Source organism: Macaca nemestrina, chromosome 10, assembly GCF_043159975.1.
Source record: "Macaca nemestrina isolate mMacNem1 chromosome 10, mMacNem.hap1, whole genome shotgun sequence".
In the NCBI taxonomy this organism is placed as follows: Eukaryota; Metazoa; Chordata; class Mammalia; order Primates; family Cercopithecidae; genus Macaca; species Macaca nemestrina.
In genome coordinates, this window is record NC_092134.1 from 93494730 (window position 1) to 93507696 (window position 12967).

Below are 12967 nucleotides of genomic sequence, written 5' to 3' on the forward strand. Positions count from 1 at the left end.
TTTAGTCTCAATTCTTAAAAGCCACAGTGTTTGAAGGCATAGCTGACAACAAGACAACAAAGGAAAAGATACAAAAGCAACAAAAGGGAGATTCCAGACATAACAGCATAATAATCTGGGACCACTTAAAGGATACAATCTGAAGGATTTCACACTAAATGGCCCCTGAGTACGAAGTTGATGATATATATAGATTGCTTTTCTTTAATATAGCTTATTTTAAATTAGAAAAATTTAGATTTCATTTAAGAAATAATATGATTAAAAAAACAGTTGAACATATATATTTTCAAGTTTCACAGCATAAAAGAATTTCGGGTTATCAATAACATTCACCAATATGGAACATACCATTTTCATGTTATGATTTAATTACTCTGAAAGTTTCCCAACTCAAAACTTTAGTGCTTCTTTTAAGAAAGTATTTAAAGAGACTGAAGCAACTGTTTGCCCAAAATAAATTAACGTGTACACACACACACACACACACACACACACACTATTTTCTATTTTCAAAAGATCAGAATAAATCACCTTTATATTGAAGAGCCAAGGCTTCATGGCATCAACTTCAGCCTGTCCTTTGCTAAGGTCATAGACAGCAAGGTACAATGCTCGCTGCGTCATAAAATGAGGATGAGTGCTATAGAATTCCTCACGACCTAAATAAAGATTAGAGACAAATTTTTTAAATCTTTCAAACAACAGGCAAGAACTCTTTTTAAAAAAATATCTGGGGGAATAATACTATTTTTTATTTAGCATACTAATAAGAGAAAAACAACAGATAATGTTTAGAGAACTATTCTGGGTTTTTACAAGGGATTGACCACTTTTAGCATATATGGCACCAACCGATCAAAATACCTAGCACCGTATTGTTACCAACATATCCCTCCATGTTCTCCTCCATTCTGGAGGCAAGGGTAAAATTAGGAGAAGTAAAGGGCTTTGGAATAATTCTATACAGTATACCAGGTTTCTGGATATTAGAACAGAAAGTTCAGTTTTTGAATCCCTGTTCAAAACAAATGGTAAAAGTGAATTTTAAAATTCTATAGAAAGAAATACCTGCAAAATCCCACACATTCAGAACGAGATCTCTCTTTCTTTTGCCTCTTATTTGGATAGGCCAGTCTTTCACATCTATGCCAACTGTGGCACTTTGCATTCCAAGATCTGATTTCTTGGTTTTCATTAATTGCTGCAACAAGGTGGTTTTACCACTCCCAGTATTTCCAACAACCATAAGTTTCATTCGGTTATAGGGCACAGCCTTTTTTAACCGCTGCTGAAGAAACCTAGTATTTGAAATATAAAAATAAAATAATAAACTGTTGAAAAGTACACTTAAGATTTAGGTGAGTTCTTTTGCATGTCACACTAGTCTAAAATATAATATCCAAAAGACTGCATAGCTCATATAACTAATAATGTACATGTCTTTCAGAGTACTGTTAATGCATATATTTTGCTAGAGATTTTAGTGTGGTTGATAATATTGGTAAAATCACCAAAGAAAAAATGTTACACTATCACCAGAAATAATCAAAAGGCCAAAATACATTTGCAATACTAATTAGAATACGATATGCAATATATATACATCTAAATATACACACATATACATACATACATGTATACATATTTGAATTTCTTTAAATAGTATGAAAAGCCCTGTAAATTACAGGCCAGGTGTGGTAGCTCATGTCTGTCATCCCAGCACTTTGGGAGGCTGAGGCGGGTGGATCACGAGGTCAGTAGCTCAAGACCAGCCTGGCCAATATAGTGAAACCCCATCTCTATTAAAAATACACAAAATTAGCAGGGCATGGTGGCAGGCGCCTATAATTCCAGCAACTTGGGAGACTGAGGCAGGAGAATCGCTTGAAGCCAAGAGGCGGAGGTTGCAGTGAGCCGAGATCAGTCCATTGCACTCCAGCCTGGGCAATAACAGTGAAACTCAATCTCAAAAAGAAAAGTAAAGAAGAAAAGAAAAACCCTATAAATTATAAAGTATAAAATTTCACAAAGTCCATATGACATAGAAACAAGGTATACATATATGTATACTGTTATAATAAAGCTTGATAATAAGGTCATATTAGTTACATTATATATGTGTGTATATATACACATATATGGTATATATGATGTATAGATATGTATTCATATATATCACATATGCATATAATAGTGTATATGTATAGTGAGATCACCTTACTTCATAAATAAATAAATATAAACTATTATACTATCAGCAACTGTTAACAAGCTTTCATCCCTAATGATCTTAATGCAAAAACTGAACTAAATAGAAGTGTTTAGGTAGCTTAAAAACTACCTTTAAACTAATAGATTTAAAGTGTTATCAAAAATATAATGGATAGATAAAGATACATTTTGAAATATGTTAAAATGTTGCCACAGTCTCAAATTAGAGAAAAAGACTAAATCATAAGTCACTACATCGGAGTAGTGACCAATTCATTCCTATTACTAATAAGAATCTCACCAACATTCCTGATGATATGACCAAAAAAGATTACTTTTCTTGATTTATTTATTTCTTAAGAATGCACCACTATTCGAAAAATGGCTTTCTTCAAAAAGCAAATGATGCTTACAATTTCTAACTTGCTCCAGGTCTTTCTGTCTTCTCTGAAAATGTTAAACATGTTTAAAAATATTTAGATATATATTTTGATAATACAGCATAATACACTGAAAGCTAGTTCTACTAAATGTTTAGTAAGAATTGAACCAATTTTTATATAACCATCTTTTCCAGTTTCAAGAGAGAAAAATAATTGTGTAGGATGAAGGGTAGTCACAATTAGCACAAAAGTTAACAAATTCTTTCCTTTAAAATGAAATCAAGCTCAGGAGGAGTTCAGAAAACAAAATCCTTCCTTATAAAAAGAGATGAAGTTAAATACAAATTTAAGAGATTTTAGGCAGAAGAGAATGAGTAAGTATAAATCACTGGTAATTAAACAATTACTAATTGTATGCCAGGCACTGTGTTGGGTGCCAAGATTTGAATAGTGACTGAACACAGCTATAGTCTCTGCCTTGGGGGATATTACAGTCAAGTTGAGAGGTGATGACAGAAATGAGGTCTGCAATGTTCATACAGTAACTGTGGAAAAGGGAGCAAAGGATTTTATGAGAAAGTAGTAAGACCAATGTGCTGAAAGGGAATAAAAAGGGGGATAAAATCCATTATCAAAGACACTTAAAGTGCTTAGAGTGTAAAGACCAGAAACAGTGATACTTGAGAAGTTTTGGTGCTTTCAAAACTGATCAAGGTGAGTAGATTACTCATCCTAATGGGCAAAATAGAAGTTAGTAATTTCATATGATGTCAGTAATGATAATACTTTAAGATGTAAGAGGCATATGTTACCTAGTTGCTATATGAAATTCAGTGTGAGAAGTTATTAAACTGTGCTATATTTCTTTAGATTGTGTAATCGAGAGACCAAATCACAATACTTATTTTCTTTTAGAGTCTACTCCAGTGAAAAGAAACAGAAGGAGGAGAAGCTGCTCTCAACATTAGCCTGGCTAAGAAGAATGAAAAATCTCTACAGTGGCACCACAGAAACGCATTCATTAAATGAAAGGCAAATGACACAGCATATTAATGCCAAATATTACTATTCATTTTTCCCTAAATTGTAACAATGTACGTCCATCAAAGTCACAGAAAGTAGAAAATCTGAAATAAATTTAATAAAAACAAATAGAAAAAAAAAATCTAACCTTATGATGTCTTTGGCTTTACATCCTATATGTTTAAAATCAAAGTTAAGACGCAGTTCATCCAAAGGAAGATCCCATATTTTGCTTAATTTCCCCATTTCATTGGGAAAGGATCTTAGTTCCAAGTTGTAACTGACATCCAGAGATGTCAGATTTTCAAGACAGCCAATCTCAGGAGGTATCTTAATGGAAAAAAAGGGGCAAAAGCTGTTGGTGGGAAGGAAGAAATGTATCCTGCCAAAAAACAAGATGATAAGAAACAAGAAAGGCTCACAGATTCCATCAGCAGCTTGCACAATCTTTCAACAGAGTTCTAAAACTTTCCAAAGGTTTGTCATAAGTTGTCAGTATGTGTTTAAAAACATGAAAACTTACATATAAAAACTTACTCCCAAACAATCTATATCACTCATCTGTAATCTTAAAAAACCCCATCTCCTTTGGTAACATACTTCATCTCTTCAAGACATTGAAAGTAAGGAAGTTCTTACCACAAAATGGATTTGGTTATCCAAATCCATTATCTGTGGCTTCATTCTGCTCCTTCAGTAAAGGAAAGAAGACCTAGAGTCACTACAAACCTGCATGCAATTTAGTATTCTCAAAGTAAAGCAACATGCTTATATTTTAGGTGGCATCCTAATTGGAGTGATTTCTCTTCTGTTCCAAATTTTTAAGTAATATATACTGTATTTATAATAGAAAACACTCATTTGCTGGCAAAAAATCAGGTAGCAAAATATATGCACAGTTTTTCTGAACCTCACAGTGTCAGACACTTCTTTTGGTTTTGTAGGCAACACGCTAGAACTTGAAAAAAAAATATTTTCTGAGACAAATAGATTATCAATTTCAGATTTATAACAGAGAGAACGGAGCAAAAGAAAAAAGATTGATCCATTAGGGTGATAGGTAGCATGGTGCAGGAATGCAGAAATTTAAGAATGTACCAAAGAAAGCTGAAAAACAAGTAATATAGTACACAGGCCAGCAACAACTTGAGAAAAATGGAGCATCTAAGAGTCTTTTAACAGATTGGACAGAGATTTAGTGATACAATGACACACAGCATGACATTAATCTATAATTATGTATAATTCATATAATCCTTAAAAAATATAGCACAAAAGTATTTTTTAAGGAAATTACGCTGTGTTGCCATATCCATTTACCATAGGGTAGGCTTAGAACTTATTTAAAAACCAAAAAAATTGAATAGTATTGATATTTACAATGCTTATTTTGAATTTATAATTATTAAATGACATCAACTACTATTCCATAGAACACTCTTTATGAGCTAGTACTATAAAGAACTGTGTATTAGTAAAGCATTCTAAGTTTTTTTGTCATAGTTAAGTAACAGTTAAGAGTAACTTGAGTTAATCTATAATATGTTATATGATAACATCACACATAATTTGAAATGAATATTCTAATAATTTTTACTTTGTACAAATATTGGGTAGACAAATTTATATCTAGCTGTTTAGCTTTCAGATTGAAAGGTTCTGATAAGTATTGTATATTGTTTTATTGTTTAGTGGAAATATTACAGCTACTACTTTTAAATATTTTCAAAAGCAGATTTTTTTAAATTGTCAGTGTGAGAATAGAAATTAAATTAAGTGACACACCATTAGTAGTTGTTCTTATTTTTGAATTTAATGGAAATCTGAATTTATAGTTGACAGGAATTTATAGTTAACAGGAAGCTTCTAGTTTCATGAAATTGGTATTTAGAAGCTAAATATCACTTAAAATGATAATTTGTGATGATGCAAATCATAAAGTATATTTTTTAAGTGGCAATAATTTTTAAAGTGACATCTTACCTCTTTCAGTTTATTGTGAGAAAGATGCAGTTTCTCTACTCTAGACCATAAATACGCTTTTTCACTCAAGTCCAAGATGCTGATCTGATTATGGCTAAATAAGAGTTCCCTTAAGTTCAAAGATTTCCAGTGTGCAGGACCTGGTAGATATTGAATATCATTGCTGCTCATATCTAAAGACCGCAAGCTAAAACAATACAATGGAAAGATGTAAATCATATGAGTATTTCCAAAATACATGAAATAACATCACAAATAATTTTCCTCAGGGTGAGAATAAGGTGTAATGTCAAAACTAGCATTATTGACATATGAGTATGCATGTGATTTGAGAGCCTGAAGTTGAACCACCAGAGTTTAAGAACCATGAGCTGGGCAAGTTACTTCATCTCTTATGAAGTGGAGATAATAACAGTGGCTATTGTAGGGGATTATTAGGAAGATTAAAGAGGCGAACCGCTGTAGAGTAGTTAGAATAGTTCGACACATTCTAAAGCTAGATGTAAGTTAGCTATTATAGGTTTGTGTAACACTCTCTATGGCTAAATTATAATTATTATTTCCCTAAATATGAGCTCACAGAAGAGTTCATTGCAGCATCATGCAAGTAGCATTTTAGTCTTAATTCTAAAAAGCCACAGTGTTTGAAGGAATAGCTGACAGCAAGAAAACAAAGGAAAAGATAGATTTACACATATATTTTATGAATTTGGTTTATCATGTATGATATAATTAGAATAGAATTTAAGATTACAACACAATCAAGATCGAATTAATGCCTCAATTTAAAGTTAACAGGAAACTTCTGGTTTCATGAAATTAACCAAAATACCTCAAAAACCTGGAACTACATAAACTTGCCTAATCTTCACCCAAAATTTCACTCAAACACAACTTAAGCATAATGTCAAATTAAGGGTATTCTGGCAACATATCAAGTTCCACTAACATTTTAAAAGTTAAAGTGATAGCCAGTATAATCTCATTTCATTATACTAATACAGCAATTAATTAAACAATCCTAAGTTGTTTTTACACAATGATCCACTAAATTAATATAAAAGTTTCCATTTTAAGTAATGAGTTGGGTCTTTTATCTAGTGAAAATCATTCATACATACAAAAACATTAAGCTAAGTAGGTTTAGAAAGCAATTACCTCCATATGACTGAATCGAAATCATGTTTCTAAAGGTTCTGTTCCAGCTGATGTGCTTTTAAAATTAAAAAAACAATAAACTTACTGTGGAAGATTTAAAATTGCTTCCGGAATACATGTAAATTTGTTTTGAGATAATTTTAGGCTTGTCATGGAAGGAGGCAAGAAAGGCATAGCAGCTAAAAGAAAAAAAATGAGATAAACATTTTAATCATTTTAACCAGATTTCCATTAAATTCAAAAATAAGAACAGCTACCAATGGTGTTTAATTTAATTTAATTTCCATTCTCACACTGACAATTTTTAAAAATCCACTTTTAAAAATAAAGTAATAGCCTTAATACTTCCACTAAACAATAAAACAAAATGCCATACTTACCAGAATCTTTTAACCTGGAAGCTAAACAGCTATTTAAATATAAATTTAACTACCCAACATTTGTACAAAGTAAAAATTATTAGAATATTCATTTCAAATTATGTGTGATGTTATTATATATCATATAGATTAACTAAAATTACTCTTAAATAACTATAGCAAAACAACTTTGAACACTTTACTAATATACAGCATATTATAAGGACAAAAATTATTTATAGTACTAGCTCATAAAGAATGTTCTATGGAATAATAATGGGTGTTATTTAATGAAAGTATTCTTTGACCATATAATCTTAAGAGATTGGGAAACATTCGGTAAAATAAAGTAAAATATCTGAGTTCTCAAAACACTGTTGTATTTTATGATTTTTTTTTATTTTTTACTTTTTTATTTTTTACATCATTATTATTATTATTATTATTATTATTATTATTATTTGAGACAGAGTCTCTCTCTGTTGCCCAGGCTGGAGTGCAGTGGCACGATCTCAGCTTAATGCAATCTCTGCCTCCCAGGTTCAAAAGATTCTCCTGCCTCAGCATCCTGAGTAGCTGGGATTACAGGTGCGGGCCACCATGTCCAGCTAATTTTTTGTATTTTTAGTAGAGATGGGTTTTCACCATGTTAGCCAGGATGGTCTCGATCTTCTGACCTCGTGAACCGCCCGCCTCGGCCTCCCAAAGTGCTAGGATTACAGGCGTGAGCCACTGCGCCCGGCCTATTTTGTGAATTCTTAAGAAGGAAATGCAGTATGAGGTACCTCCAAGGAATAAAATTCTGTGAAACACAATTTGGGAAACAGAAAATCACACAGCCTGTTTTCTTATCTGTAAAAGAGTGCAGCTAGATCAGATGAACGCTGAGATACGTGAAATATCTACAAATCTACGGTTCTGTGAAAATGGCTTGAGGAATTAGTTATTAGCATTTTCAAGGTTAAAAAATACGGGTTATGATTTATCTAGACAATCTTCAAGGGTCAAAATGTTCCAGGACACTCCCAGAAGCTGTCTTCCTGAGAAGCAGAATGATACATATTATACCTCACCTATTGGCAAAATAAATGAGTAGAAATGATTCTCCACTTAAGACTTCAGAGTCTTGAGTTTCATATGTTGTATGGAAAACATTCATAAGGCCACAAAACTAAAACTATATTTTACATGGGATTTATTTATTTATTTATTTATTTATTTTTTACAGAGTCTTGCTCTGTCGCCAGGCTGGAGTGCAGTGGCATGATCTCCACTCACTGCAACTTCCGACTCCCTGGTTCAAGCGATTCTCCTGCCTCAGCCTCTCTAGTAGCCGGGATTAGAGTCACATGCCACCACGCTTACTAAAAAAAACTAAAAATTTTTGTGTTTTTAGTAGAGACAAGGTTTCACCATTTACATGGGATTATTTTTTAATGGTTAGTGGTCTTGCTCAGATGTCACCTCCGTGGGGCATCTTCTCAAATGTAAGACCACTTTTCAAACTATTAAGCTTGTGTAGTGCAAAGCAAACAGATTTTGAACTGGGGCCCATTCAAACTTTCACAAGATAATTAATTACATGCACCTGTAAACATCACACAAAAAAATCTCGCTGCTTCAATTTCCTCAACTGGGCAGAGGTCATACCTGTCCTAGGTACGACGACCATTAGGATCATTGTGAGATTCAGCTGAGATGACACACTGACCATACACAAGCTTCAGGGTCATTTTGGATGCTCCTCTTTCCAGACCCAACTTAAATGTCACAGGAACAGAAAGGCTTCCCTGACTCCACAGTCTGAATCAGATTCCCCTGAGGTACCACAGAGCATCCTGAAACTTTTCCACAGAAGGTACCACAATATAAAATTACATTTATTTGTGCCATCATTACTTAATGTTTGTCTGTCCTCTGAACTTAATCACAAGTTCCTTAAGGACAGAGACCAAGTTTGCTTTGCTTACTAGTGAGTGAGTGAATCACTCTATCTCCAGTTTCAGGATCATAGTTAGAATGTGGCCAATATTCATGAGAGTAGGAGGAAGGGAGGGAGGGATAAATGAGGAAAATACTATCCAAATTAAGATGGCTTTGATCATTATTAGTTTCTGAAAGCTCTGACAAATTAAAATACCATTAATAAGCAGTCAAGCCATATTCTGCTATTAAATAGCATTAAAAATTATTTTACTGAGTCAGGTATAGAATAATCACATGGGTGGCAAGAAGTGAGTATTCTCTATGAAGGAAGATAAAATATGGGGAATTCCTGTTTATTATCATAAAAGTATTTTGTTCCTTAATATTAAAATGTTCATTTAGGATACAAATGAACATAATTTCCTCTATTATTTCATAAGCTAAGAGAATGCAGGGGATTCTACAACTTTTAATAAAAGTGATGATAATAATTTGCATTATTGTAATGTCTTGCAAAGCACAAGGGCTGATTGAATATACATTAACTTCACTAAATTGAAAACTATTAAATGATTAATTTTGTTTCTAACAACAGCAATAAGAGTAATCATATTTATCATACAAAAAATTGCTGAAGAAACTTCAGTATGAAAAACAGTATTTCAGTATAAGGATGCCTTACCCAGCTCAGGCAGTCATGTTTAGTTGAAGACTAAAAGGAACCACAGTGCACTACACAGTAGGCCAAGTAACTATCATTTTAACCTCTGACAATAAAAATGTGATAACTTTGTTTAAATTATAGACTATTTTTAGAGCAGCTTTAGATACACAGAAAAATTGAGCAGACAGTCCAAAGACTTTCAATATATCCCTTCTCTCACCACCACTACCCCACATATATTTTCCCCTGTTATTAACAATTTGCATTAGTTTGGCACAGTTGTTCCAATCGATGAGCCAATATTTGACACTTCATTATCACTCAAAGTCCATAGTTTACATCGGGGTTCATTCTTTGTACTGTACATTCTATGGGTTTTGACAAGTGTACAATGGCACGTATCCCCCACTGTAGTATACAAAACAGTTTCACTGCCCTAAAAATCCTCTGTGCTTTACCTATTCATCTCTCCCTCCCCTAACCCCTGACAACCACTGATCTTTTTAATGTCCTCATAATTGTGTCTCTTCCAGAATGTCTTATAGTTGGGAACGAATAGTATGTAGCCTTTTCAGATTGCCTTCTTTCACTTAGCAATATGCATTTACATTTCTTTCATTTATTTTCATAGTTTGATAGCATTTTCTTTTATTGCCAACCTGCTAACTTTATTTTTTAAATCCAGCATAATATTTAAACTGAAATGCCACCTTTCAATCCCCACCTAAAGGGTCCATATGTGACTCATCTTGTACAACTTAGAGGGCCTGGTAAGGAGGAGACCCACACAGAACACTTACCAAGAAAATTCATTCTGGCACTGAAACTCTCCACTTTAGGACAAGCCTCAAGAAAGTTCTCTGATAGGGATGAAATGTGGTTTTTACTAAGGTTTAAAATCTTCAGTTCCTTCAGTCTCAAGGGGGAGCATATCCCTGATATTTTATTTCTAGTCACAAGAGACAAGATAATGATTAAACTGCATAAATTCATACGCTTTAAAGAAAAAATACCAAAAACAATTTGCTTTCGAAGAATAGCATCGAAGAGGACTCATTAATTTAAAAATTAGTTGTGAAAATGTAAGTCATTGATAAAAGTTGTAATATTCATTGTCTCAGTTTTTTATTATATATAATACTTATACATTATAATAAATATATATATTATATATATATATATTTTTTTTGAGACAGAGTCTCGCCTCTGTCACCCAGGCTGGAGTGCAATGGCGCGATCTCGGCTCACTGCGACCTCCGCCTCTTGGGTTCAAGCGATTCTCATGCCTCAGCCTCTGAGTAGGTGGGATTACAGGCGCGCACCACCAACCCCGGATAATTTTTGTATTTTTAGTAGAGATGGAGTTTCACCATGTTGTCAAAACTCATGACTATACAAATGTCTGCGTATTTTGTTAACATCAGCATATTTAGGCAGTCCTTTTATTTTTAATGAGCTCTTTCTTACCCTTCTAAAATGAGCTGCTCCAGTTTCTCTATCACATCAGCAAGGTTCTCAGGAACAGAAGACAGCTGGTTATATGACAGGTTAAACTGTTTCAGAGTTGGACATTTCACTGCAGGATCTAAAACCACTGAGGGTCCAATGTCATTTCGAGAGACATCAAGGTTAGCAACACAACTCATTTTCAACAAGTAAGAAGGAAATGATGTAAATTTATTACTGTGCAAGTCCAAATGTGTCAAACTCTTCAGAGTCTGAAAAGACAAGAGTTTAAAATTCTAAAGTGGACCATCTGAGGAACTTAAGTCTAGCTAATATTTCTGCCTTACACACCTCTGGTAACTAGAACCATCAAGAATTTTCAAAAAGTTGAAAACACAATCCACAACAGAATTTCAGTATACTGATTAGCCCAATCACCTCTGCTTATAGCATGGGTAAAACCAGCAAAATTACAACGGTAGACTGTAAAAAGCAGGTTCATGAAAATAGAGTTGAAAGCTTCCTTCAGCTTTTTTGTAAATTATTTCCAGAAAGAGCAAAATGGAAGCAGAATAGGCCTCAACAAATATTTGAATTAATGATTTAAGAAAAAGCACAACATAATCCTGGGAATATGTTTTAAATGCTGTCAGAAATTGTTACATATTTTGATATATATAAGATTTAACCATAAAAATAGTTACATACAATATGTGTTTCATTTTAGAACCTCCTCTTTTTTATGAAACTTTTTGTTTCAAATTTCTACTTTCCATTTTTAAGCAGTTTATAATTTTACAATGGTAACAGCAAACCCCTACTTACATATTACGTCGACTTTTTACAACTTTGTTATGTAATACTCTTAAAGAGCTCAAATGCCAAAAACAATCACTTCTCTATGTTCTTCTTTATATATCAGTATATTTATCCACACAAGAAATTCTAGACTTTGATATGATTATAGAGGCTTATTAATGACTCTTTGCCTCAGAAGTTGTTTCAAAATTCCTGCCTTTGTTTCAGACCCTTATTAACTTATTCCAAAGTAAAGATTTTAAAATTATTCCCAGGGTTTAATCAGAAAATTTTCTTATAAAAAGGAACATAGTTGAGACTCTTTGACAATAACAAACAAACAAACAAAGTACCATCTAATGGTGTCATTTTGAAATTTCCCTAAGAGAAGGTTCTGAGCTTGTCCAGTCATTGAATGCCAGCATGTCTCACCTTATCACCATCTCTTCCAATTCTCTTTTTTTTTTTTTTTTTTTTTTTTTTGAGACGGAGTCTCGCTCTGTCGCCCAGGCTGGAGTGCAGTGGCGCGATCTTGGCTCACTGCAAGCTCTGCCTCCCGGGTTCACGCCATTCTCCTGCCTCAGCCTCCCGAGTTGCTGGGACTACAGGCGCCCACCACCTCGCCCGGCTAGTTTTTTCTATTTTTTAGTAGAGACGGGGTTTCACCGTGTTAGCCAGGATGGTCTCGATCTCCTGACCTTGTGATCCGCCCGTCTCGGCCTCCCAAAGTGCTGGGATTACAGGCTTGAGCCACCGTGCCCAGCCTTCCAATTCTCTTTGTTTTAACTAGACTAAATCTCAGAATTATTTCACTTGCTCATTTAACAAATATTAATTGAAGTATTACCAAGTTTCAGGCATTAATGCCTCCACAAATCAATTCAGTAAGTATCTACTAAACTTCTACCATATGTCAGGTCTCACTAGGCACTGGGAATAGACAGAAACAAGCCTGAAACAAGTCCTGTCCTCAAGGAGTTCACAGTTTAGTGAGGGCAAAGGTACTTTAAATC

General features: G+C 33.7%; 1 protein-coding gene across 1 annotated transcript in view; it reads right to left on the reverse strand.

The window, feature by feature from the left end:
* The window catches only part of LOC105470180 (leucine rich repeat kinase 2), a 145173-nt gene that overhangs the window by 63220 nt on the left and 68986 nt on the right, over positions 1-12967 (reverse strand). The window contains exons 24-30 of the mRNA XM_071071872.1: positions 11178-11428; positions 10511-10659; positions 6847-6940; positions 5604-5790; positions 3769-3950; positions 1072-1301; positions 535-662 (exon numbers count right to left, since the gene is read on the reverse strand). Of these exons, the coding sequence (XP_070927973.1) occupies positions 535-662; positions 1072-1301; positions 3769-3950; positions 5604-5790; positions 6847-6940; positions 10511-10659; positions 11178-11428 (1221 nt within the window). The remainder of the gene's footprint in view (positions 1-534; positions 663-1071; positions 1302-3768; positions 3951-5603; positions 5791-6846; positions 6941-10510; positions 10660-11177; positions 11429-12967) is intronic.